This window comes from Leptopilina heterotoma, unplaced genomic scaffold (assembly GCF_015476425.1).
Source record: "Leptopilina heterotoma isolate Lh14 unplaced genomic scaffold, ASM1547642v1 Lhet_73, whole genome shotgun sequence".
Taxonomy (NCBI): domain Eukaryota; kingdom Metazoa; phylum Arthropoda; class Insecta; order Hymenoptera; family Figitidae; genus Leptopilina; species Leptopilina heterotoma.
The window spans coordinates 1,513,938-1,525,184 of NW_025111169.1; the positions used below are offsets into that span (position 1 = coordinate 1,513,938).

The 11,247-nt window shown below is 21.6% G+C and overlaps 1 protein-coding gene across 2 annotated transcripts; it reads right to left on the reverse strand.

Annotated features, from left to right (window-relative positions):
• Positions 1–725: 725 nt before the first annotated feature.
• LOC122510724 (phosphorylase b kinase gamma catalytic chain, skeletal muscle/heart isoform) lies at positions 726–11,068 on the reverse strand. 2 transcript variants are annotated; one of them, XM_043625566.1, is made up of 9 exons: positions 10,588–11,068; positions 7,184–7,359; positions 6,802–7,086; positions 4,536–4,626; positions 4,243–4,379; positions 3,823–3,920; positions 3,350–3,433; positions 1,970–2,128; positions 726–1,832 (listed from the first exon to the last, which is right to left on the reverse strand). In XM_043625566.1, exons 1-9 carry the CDS (start codon positions 10,677–10,679, stop codon positions 1,698–1,700), a joined length of 1,257 nt encoding a protein of 418 aa, XP_043481501.1. In that variant the 5' UTR covers positions 10,680–11,068; the 3' UTR covers positions 726–1,697. The 2 variants fall into 2 exon arrangements, with proteins under 2 accessions (XP_043481501.1, XP_043481502.1); XM_043625567.1 differs by lacking the exon at positions 3,350–3,433 and having other exon boundaries at positions 10,588–11,066.
• Between the last annotated feature and the right edge of the window lie 179 nt (positions 11,069–11,247).

Here is an 11,247-nt window from a genome sequence, read left to right on the forward strand (position 1 = left end):
ATAGTTACAAATATATATATTTACAACACGATTTTCGTTGTAAAACGCTACAAAGAAACTACAAAAAAATTTCCTACAATATTTTTTGTTTGTTTGTTTGTTAATATTTTAATAGGAAATTTAACAATTTTCAATTAGGATTCTATTGAACTATTAAAAATTTTTAAGTGCATTGTACATTTATATTAATTATTTTATTTTGTACACAAAAATTATTGTAAACATTGAGAATTTTAATTTTCACAAAGTTCTGAATTTTCAAATGAGGGAAATTTATTTATTTTTTCAAATTCAAATTTTTTACTGTAATTTTTCGTCGCATGGAACAAAAATTAATTATAAAGTTTCTGAGTGTTGAATTTTGATTTTTAAATTTTATTACAAATAATAATGTTATAATTGATGAAAATATTTAGTTTTAAAAATATTTCGTTCGGTTTTTAATTTTTATTACAAATATTTAGAACTGAAAATATTTCGTTAGGTTTTTAATTTTTATTACAATTCAATAATTTTTTAAAATATTTCGTTTGGTTTTTAATTTTATTACAAATATTTTGAATTAAAAATATTTCGTTAGGTTTTTAATTTTTATTACAAATATTTTGAATTAAAAATATTTCGTTAGGTTTTTAATTTTTATTACAAATATTTAGAATTGAAACTATTTCGTTAGGTTTTTAATTTTTGTTACAAATATTTTGAAAATATTTCGTTAGATTTTCAATTTTTATAACAATCAACAATTTACGAAAATATTTCGAATTGAACAAATTTCTTTCATTTGAACATTCAAAAATTGTGGCTCATGAATTGTAAATTGCTTACAATTTGACAATATTCTTTTTCAACTGATTTCATTAGTAGAGAAAATTTTTTTTTTTTTTAATTATTTATAGCACCATTGAAATTAACACTGAATGACAATTAACTGAATAAATATTGAAGTAATTTATTATCAATGACATTAATTAAAAACAGTAAATATTACTTCGGACCATAATATTAATTTCGAAAAATAAATGTTTATAATAAATAAATATTTATTTATAACAAATAAATGTTTATTTAAAAGAAATATTTATTTTTAAAAAATAAATGTTTATTTTAATAATAGTCAATTCAATATTTGAATAATTTCGTTCCAAGGCAATTAAAAGAATTGCTTTTTGAAACAAAATTTCCAGTTCTCTTTGTTTATTAAAAATTCACACGATAATTATATTCACGTTTATTTTTAAACATCTATAAGGAAATCGAAGCATTGTAAAGCTACTTGAAAGAATTTTTTGAGAATTCATCAGTATAATTTTAAAAGAAACTAGCTAACAAACATTTTTTTTCAACATTTTTTAGTTGTACCTAATTAGAATATTTTGAAAATTTTTTCTTTTTTTTCGAAATTAGTATATAAATATACCAATTATTCCAGCGGAAAAATATCACATTTCTCTGTATTCTCTCTGTATATAAAAAGGACTTTAAACAATCGATTAATCAACAATGGATAAAATCGATAGTGTCCTTCTCTTCATCACACAATATTTTTACTTTTTTTTCCCTACATTTTCACATACTGACAAATTTCATAAATGACTAAAAAACATTCTCTAGAAGAAAAAATATAGTTAATAACTATAAATAAAGTACTTTGAAAAAAAAATTTAACTATAAGCTTCGCTTCATTGTAATATTGGCTATCTACTCAAATTAGTGACGTACAAATGTTTAAGGTCTGTCTTTGGTGTATTTTCGAAAAGTGCAGCACGATTTTGTCCTTCTCCCTTTTTCACCCAGTGGCCGTAGACACGGAATGCACATCCATCAATTACCTGAATGGGAAAAAAAACAAAATTCTTAATTAATTTGCAAAAAAATGGAAAAATCTCAAAAAAAATTGGAAAAAACATTGAAAATTAAAATACTATTGATAATTAATTTTTTTCTCAAAAATTCGGATTGAACAAACCTTTCGTAGAACCTTGATTCGATACGGATCGTCACATGCTACACTTATAGAAAGAGGCTCCGGAGTTGTGTGCAATCTTTTAATGCGAATAACCGCTCGTACGCAAAGAATTGCCAGTTGAAATTTTTTCCTCGCATTAAATGATTTTGCCTTGAGTTCCTATATGAAAGTAAAAGTAACATGTAAAATCAATAAACATCAATATATATGTGATTTTTATCTGGGGGGAAAATTAGATTAGAAATTTATGTTTGATTTTTATCTTTTTAATGAAGCACGAAGCTTTACATTTTTTTTTAATGCTGCGAAATTTTTTTTTCTCTTTTCATTTCTGTCAATCAGTTCTTTTTTCGCTTATTTCGTACAGTATTTATTATTTATTTAAAAGGTTAGAAGATCCAGACCCCTTTTATAAAGCATAAATTAACATTAATAGGTATGTGGCACAATACAAATGAAAAACAAAATAAAAGTATTAACATTCAGGAAAAAGTTGAAAAAACGCACGTAAATGTATTAGTTTTTTTAACCCATTTGTTATAATAAGTATTATGAGAGTGTAAATGGAAAATTGTATAAAAATAATAAAAATAATGATAAAATAATAAAAACTGTAAATAAAATAATAAAAGAAGTAAAAATAAAATAATAAAAATTAACAAATAAAAAATCAAATTCAAAAATAAATAAAAGAAAACAAATAATGTGAATAATATCTACATAATACAAAATAAATATTAAACAGATAAATAAATAATTAAATAGAGTAATTAAATAAAACACCGAAATAATAAAAATTAGCAAATAAAAAAATTAAATTAGTAAATAATTTATAAGAAATAAATAATAATGTGAATAATAATATGAACAATTATAATAATAATAATAAAACAGTTATAGTAAAATAACATTAACGAAAAAAAATATAAGAAAAATGTATATTAAAAAAAAGAAGACATCTCATCTTCCGAAGAAGAATAAATTTTCAAAAATCCAATTTTTCACACTCAAAACAACATTTTTTTTTGTCGTTCAACAATTAATTAGTGATGGTAAACACGAATCGAATGTAATTAATTAATCACGATACAGATTTTTTTTAATTGCAAAGAAAATGTTTTTTGTTTCACACTTCAAATAATTATACAGACACATTGTTGTTGTTACTTTCCGAATAAAGACAAATTACAAAACAAGAAAACAATTAATTAAAATTGAAAGTTATTGGTATCAATTATAAATTTAAAATTAAAGTAATTAATTGTTATAAATTAAATAAATCAAGTAAGTTATAAATTAATTAATTAAAAACATACTTTTTAACTTTTTGAGACACAGAAGAGAAAAAAACGAAATTATCAAAGTAAAACAATAATTTACCAAAGCTAATTGAGATATCCTACTGAGACGTCTCGAATTAGAAGATAGAGAACGCTTTAAGGGAGCGATGTCTTGGTCCCATAGCTGTAATTTATATGTGTATAAAATAATTAAGCAAACTTAAAATAACTTAAAAATTTTCTTTCAATCAAGCGAGAATGCATATTTTAGAGGTAAAATTTGTTTCTTCTTCTTATTACAACAAAAAAAAGATTTTTTTTCCAGTTAGTTTCGATTGCCAGAGAAATGTTTTTTTCGAGATGTGTAATAAAGAAACGTTTTAAAAAATATTGTGCAACATATTTTTTTTGTCTTCGAACCGAACGAAAAAGTATTTACCCCATGAACATGCATTTAATGAATTTGCACTGCGAATTATTATGTAAAAAAAATATTTTCTATTTACAAGCATTTGGAGGAAAAAAATTCCTTCTTAATTTTCAGTGACAAAAATAAATAAATAAATCACTCACAACTGTGTGGAAGAACGAATGATCCAGAGCTTCCTTTATTGTTATCCTCTTCTTTGGATCGACAACTAACAATTTTCTAATTAAATCCTTTGGAGCGTCTGCAAATCAGAGAAAATTGTAATTTTCTTTCTTTCTTCTTTTTTAGTTTTTACTGATCGATTTTCTCTATTTGATAATTTAGAAAATATTATTTTTAATGATTTCAATTTATTGTTTTCTCTTTCATTTAACTTTATTATTTCTATTTCTATTTTTATTTCACTATTATTATTATATTATAATTATTATTCAACAGTAAAGAGAAGTTTATTATTCTTTATTAAAAATAGAAGTTTTAGAATTTTGTTCAAAATTAAGAAATTAGAAGTTTATTACTATTATTATTATAATGTCGTTATTATGTAAAATAAAAATATTTACCAGTTATATCGGCCCATTCTGGAGACGTGAACGAAAATTTGCCCTCCATAATATTCCTGAGCATAACCATTTGCTTTCGATGCCAAAAAGGTGGACAACCAACCAATAAAGTATACATTATTACTCCACAAGCCCATCTAAAAGTATAAAAATATCACTTTTTAATTAAAATAATATTAAATATTATGTAACTATTTTATTAAATTTTACCGTCTACAATTTAGCCTCCCGATAAATAAAATTATTAAATTTTTCTCGCAATTAAAATAAAACTTGATTCAAAATTTACTCACACATCCACTTCTTTAGTATAACCCTCAGCATTTTCGAACATATTACATTTAAGAACTTCTGGCGCTAGATATCCTGGAGTTCCGCATAAATCTAGAAAGTTACAAAATTAATTAACCCCAGGAAATAAATTTGTGAAGATTTGAAATATTTGAAAATTAAAATAATAAACAATTCTAAAATTATCGATTTCTCTAAGGTTTTGAAACTTAAAATGAATGAAATATATTTTTTGTTTCAAATTCTTTAAAAATTAATAAACTAAAATGGAAAATATAAATTAACATCTACTAAAAAAAATAAATATCTCAAGTGTAAAAAAAATTGCATTTGGTAATAAAATTCAAATAAAATTCAAATTAAAATCAAATTTAATAAAATAAAATATTTATTAAACAAAAATATTAATGAAAATTGAAAAATTTTATTCAGAAATTCTGAAAAAATGTAAAAAAAGTAATTAAAATTTTTTTAAAATAGCTGAATTCCTGAAAATAATACTAAAAAATTGAAAAATAAGGACATTTTTCAACTTTCATTAAAATAAATTTTATATTTTTCCAAGTATTTTATTTTCTCACTTTAAAAAAATTATTTTTAAACATTATTGCATTTCTTGAAGAATTGTAACTAAAAATTTGTAAAATAATTAAATTTTACAAAAACTCGTGTATTTAAATAGTTTAATTATCGTTGACTAATTTCAAAAAAAAAATAAAATTTTGAAAAATAATTAAATATTAAAAGCCGTAAAAGTATAAGAATATTTAAATGTTTATTTAAAAAAATTATTAATATATTATTTTCCTTTCCTTTCCTAAAAATTATTGAAGGTATATTCAAAATAATTGGATTCATCAGAAGAATTTTATTATTTTTTGAAAATAAGAATTCCTTTAATTTTTTTGACGAATAAATTTAAAAATTTTCATTGAAAGTAATTTAATTTTCATATAGAATTTTTTTTAATATTTGGAGAATAATTGAATGATTTTTAGAGAATTTAAAATTCTTGTTAAAATTGAATATAATCGAAATTTTTTAAAATAATTAAATTCTTTCGCGCAATTTTATATAAATTGGATTAAAAATAATTTAATTCCTACAAAGAATTTTACTATTTATAAAAATGATTGAATTCTTGCGAAGAATTGAGAAAAATTTAATTCTTTCGCTAAATTTTATTGCAAATAATTGAATTTTTGCAAAGATTTTAAATAGTAAAATTTAGAAAAATAATTAAATTTATTCAAAATATATTAAAATTTCTTTTAAGAATTGAATTCTTCGGAGGAATTCAATTAAAATTGTTTTGAAAATAATTGAATTTCTGCAAAGAGAAAAATAATTGAATTTAGAAAATAATTTAATTCTTTTGAAAAATTTTATAACGAATTAAGAAAAAAATTAAATTCTTTCGCTAAATTTTATTGGAAATAATTGGATTTTTAGACAAGACTTTACTATTTAAAAAAATAATCGAATTGTTTAGAAGGATTTATTAAAATTCTAGAAAATATTTGAATTCTTTTGTGAAATTTTATTAAAATTATGTTAAAAATTATTGAATTTTTGCAAAAAAAATTTAATATTTATAAAAATAATGGTATTATTCCGAAGAAGATTTTTATTTATATTAAAATAATTGAATTCTTGCGAAGAATTATATTAAAACTTAAATATATAAACAATAGTAATTAATTTTGCACTTAAGAAGTGATTTTTTTAAATTTTGAATTGAATTCCCTAAAATAATGTTAAAAAATTGAAAAAATAGGATTTTCCAAAAAATTTTGAACTTTCAAATGAACGAAATTTTTCTTCTGTTTAAATATTTTACAAAAATTACTATTCATGAAAGAAAAATAATTAAAATTAAATATTTACTTAGATAAGAATTAATTTTTTTAATAAAAAATAATTTATTTGCAAAAAAATACAAATTTAAAGGAGTTAAAAAAATAACATCCTTTAATTAAATGTTAAAAACTTTAGGAACATAAAATAGGAAATTTTCTTAAATTTCATTAAAATAAATTTTACATTTAAAAGAATTTAATTTTATTACTTTTAAAAATTGTGTCTTGAAATAATATTTTTAAAGATGTATATTTCAAAAAATTAAATTTTTTAAAAAAATAATTAATTTTCATTAAATTTAAAAAAGAATGTATCTAACAAGGGGGATTAAAATTTCACGAGCGTATAGTTATGCCAGCTAATAATAATAATTAATATAATTAATAATTAATAATGTAAGTCACTAACCAAAAAGTTTATCGCCAGGTTCTAAAATTCTAGCAAAACCAAAGTCCGTGATTTTGACATTTAAACTATCGTCAAGTAGAATATTTTCCGGTTTTAAATCACGATGTGCAATTCCTTGATTATGCACGTGTTGAACTCCCTCAAATACCTGTCTCATGATATAACGAGTCTTCTTTTCTGACAATGTAACAACTGACGTCAGATAATCAAATAGCTCTCCATTTTTACAAAGCTCAAATATCAAGAAAATAAAGGTATTCGATTCAAATACGTCGTGTAATTCAACTGAAAAAAAAGAAAAGAAAAACACAAATAATTTATTTCTTTGTAATATTTTAATTTCTCTTTGTTTTTATAATTAGTAGAAAGTTTTCTTAATTACTTATGAAAGGATGACCAGCAACTCTACGAAGAATATGCACCTCTTGCATTGTTGCATCTTTCATGGTGTGCAAATCTGTGCCATCATGAGGTTCGTTACTTATATCTATTATTTTCGCCGCATATTCAATACCCGTCTCTTTTTCTATGCACCTTCGGACTGTCGACGAAATTCCTCTGCAAAACATTGAAATAAAAAAAGAATTCGAAAATTACTGATAAAAATTATAAATTGTAAATCAGGGTTGCCACAAAAATTGAATTTTTTTCCCCCTGATTTCCAGACAAAATTTTCACTTTTTCCCTGATCATAAAGAATATTCTGATTCACTGTAAAAATGATTAAATGTTCAGTTATTTATAAGAATATTATAATAAAACATGAAGATATCGATCACTCCGAGTCTTTGACTCGGAGCAATCGATGCCATCATTTTTAAATTAATTAAAGGTTTTTATATTTTTTTATATTATAATATAAGAATATTGCTACTGTAACTTCTTCAAAACAATTTTCATCATTTTAATTGAATTATTATTTTCAAGAATTTTTAACTAAAATTCTTCTTTAAACAATTATTTTTAATAATTTTCGAAAAAGTTTTTTTTTTGAGAATTTTCAAATTTATTTGTTCACAATTCAATTTTACGAAATTTCGATTATTTAGAAATTCTTCAATTAAATATACTCATTAGAAAATAAATAATTGAAATAACTTTTAAAAATTTCGATTAAGCTTTTTGAAAAAAAATTAGTTCCACAGAATTTTTAATTAAAAGTATGAAAAACTCAGTTTTTCAAAGAATTTAATTTGAAACTTTTACAAAATTCAATTATTTCTATTCTATAATATATATATATAATATATATTTTATATATTATATTTCTATAATATATAAAATATATTCTATTCTATTCTATTTCTAAAAATTGCAATTATTAGTAACTTCTCCAAATTATTATCTAAAACTTTAACTGAAATTAATTTTTAAATCAATTTTTATTAGAAAATTTTACGAGAATTCAATTATTTAAATACAATTATAGATAATTTATTGAATAATTGAATTCTTATACATAATTTTATCAGCAAATTTTTAAATAATTGAATTCTTTGGACGAATTTTAATAACATTTTTAAAAATAATTACATTTTTCGAGGAATTCGATTAAACTTAAAATTAAAAATTGATATTTTGCAACGAGTTTTATTATAATTATGAAAATAATTGAATTATTGCGAAGAATTTTATAAAAAAGTTTCAAAAAATTGGAATATTATCAAAATTTTTGTTTAATAATTAAATGCTTTTAGGAAATTTTATTAAAAAAGAATATTAAAAATTATTAAATTAAGAAAAATTTTAGAAAATAATTGAAAGATTGCCATGAATTTTATTAAATTTTTTGAAAATAATTGGATTTTATTACTTTTGAAAATAATTGTATTATTCTCGTCATGAATACTATTATTTATGAAAATAATTGAATTTTGTAATGAATTTTATTAAAACTCCTGAAAATAATTGAATTTTGTCGAGGAATTTTTTATTAAAAATAATTGAATACCTGCAAAAATATTATTATTTATGAAAATAATTGAATTTTTACATAGAATTTTATTAAAGTTTTTAAAAATAATTGAACTTCTGCGAAGAATGTTATTAATTTTAAAAATAATTGAATTCTTGAGATATTGTTATTTATGAAAATAATTGAATTTTTGCACAGAATTTTATTAAAGTGTTTGAAAATAATTAAATTTTTACAAAGAATTTTATTAAAGTTTTTGAAAATAATTGAATTTCTGCGAAGAATGTTATTAATTTTGAAAATAATTGAATTCTTTCGAGAAATTTTAATATTTATGAAAATAATTGAATTTTTATAAAGTATTTTTAAAGTTTTTGAAAATAATGGAATTTCTGCGAAGAATGTTATTAATTTTGAAAGTATTTGAATTCTTGTGATAAACATTGTTATTTATGAAAATAATTGAATTTTACAATGAATTTTATAAAAATTCATGAATATACATAATTGAATTTCGGCTACGAATTTTGCTATTTATAAAGATAATTAGAATGTTGACGAGAATTTTTTTTTAAATTTTTGAAAATAATTGAATTTCTAGAAAGAATTTTAAATATTTATAAAGATACCTAGTTGAATTCTTTCGAAGAATTGTGTTTAAAATTTTTTAAATTGAAACTAATTTCAACAGAATTGAAATTAAAAATTTTCAAAAAAATAATTCATTAAATGATTTATAAGAAATAACTTTGTCAGCTCTTCAATAGAATTAAGTTATTTAAAATAAATTATTGTCAGAGATAGAAGAAAATGAAGGTTTATAAATAAATTAGAAAATTTATAAGAAATGTTTATAAATATTTAATTTTTTCCAGTACTTTTAGTAAAAGTCCCTGACTTTTCCCTGATCAATTCTACTTTCCCTCACTTTTCCCTGAATTCCCTGTTTCCCTGACCCGTGGCAACCCTGTAAATAAAAGTAAAATAAAATTTTAAAACAATAAAATAGAAAAAATTCCATAGGTAAAAACAATCATTTCGCAAAAAAAAAAAAACAGTATTTTATTCTGAAAACATTTTTAAGGTCATGAACTATAAAGTTTTTAATCGAAATTTTTTTATATTTACGTGATCGAATTAATCAACAGTAGTTGAGAAAAGAAAGTACCGCATCGATGTTGCAAATGAATACAAAATTAATCATGCGTAATCTTTAATCACAGAGCAACATTTCCTCGTCTTAATAAACAAAGACTGACGATAAAAAAGCATTTCGGAAAGATTATTATATTTTTCTTTGTTATCCTCACAATATAGACAAATAAAAATTTCAATCAATATCAAGGTTAAAATTACTATAAAGTAAATTGATTTTTAATAAAGAAAAAAATAAGCCCCTCGTTCTTCTCTCTTTATATATTAAAAAAGAAAATATAGTTTATTAATAATCCGTGTTGTTGGTCATCGTCACATTGAAATTGAAAACATGACCTCAACCGTATAATAATACTTGCGACAATCGTATATAAAATTTGTACAAAACTAAATCAAAAATTTATAGAAAATAAAAAGACATTAAAAAAAATAGAATTATACTCTAAAAGTATTTGTCAATTCCACTTGTTAATTAGTTTTTTTTTAAATACAAGCGAATGACATTGTCAAGATTGTGAATATCTTCTGAATTCTGCAATTACATAATTTTAAGGTTAGTTTCACATGCATTTACGTTTGACGCTCTAAACATGAATAGTCGTCAACGATTATTGCTTTCTAATAAAATTGCGTCTTATAAATTATATCATATGATTTATAAATAACAATTGGAATTATGTCATTATTGACTAATGATAAAATGTAAATTTACAAACCTTCCGAGAATTTCTTTAGGTTCATATTTTGCATAAAAACCCTTTGCAGCGTCTTTGTCAGGTAAAAGGTCATCGCCTTCGTCCTTCGCCATATTTTCTACTTATTCTCAAATTAATATTTTATACACTAAAATCGCTGTACACATTGGCTCATTTTTTTCTTTCGTTTTCTTATTAAAAAAGAAATTTGAAGGGAAGAGAGCACTACTGATTTTGTAAAAACGCACCTGTCACTTCTGGTGTCATCTCACGCACTAAGCACAATACTTTTGCGCATCACACACACACTAACACACAAGCAGATATTTGCTTTTAGAAGAATAATACACGGTTGTACATTTCAAACAATAGTCGAAGAGAACACATGCGTTTCAAATCATTTGGTATATGTACACACAATGCACTAGTAGCATGCTCATTGATGTCATGCACAGTAATGCATATTAGCAATCATTATACAGTTGCAGTCAGTCAAAAATTAGACACTTGCTCCATCTGGCGGACAATTGTTCTATTTCAATCTTTGTAATTACCGTAATTTGCTAATTAAAGATTTAAAGAAGTAAATTTAAATACTAGACGATTAAAAAAGGACTAGAAATCGACTAATTAAATTATTTCTATTTAATTTGTAAAATAGAAAAGAACAAGATTTTTTAA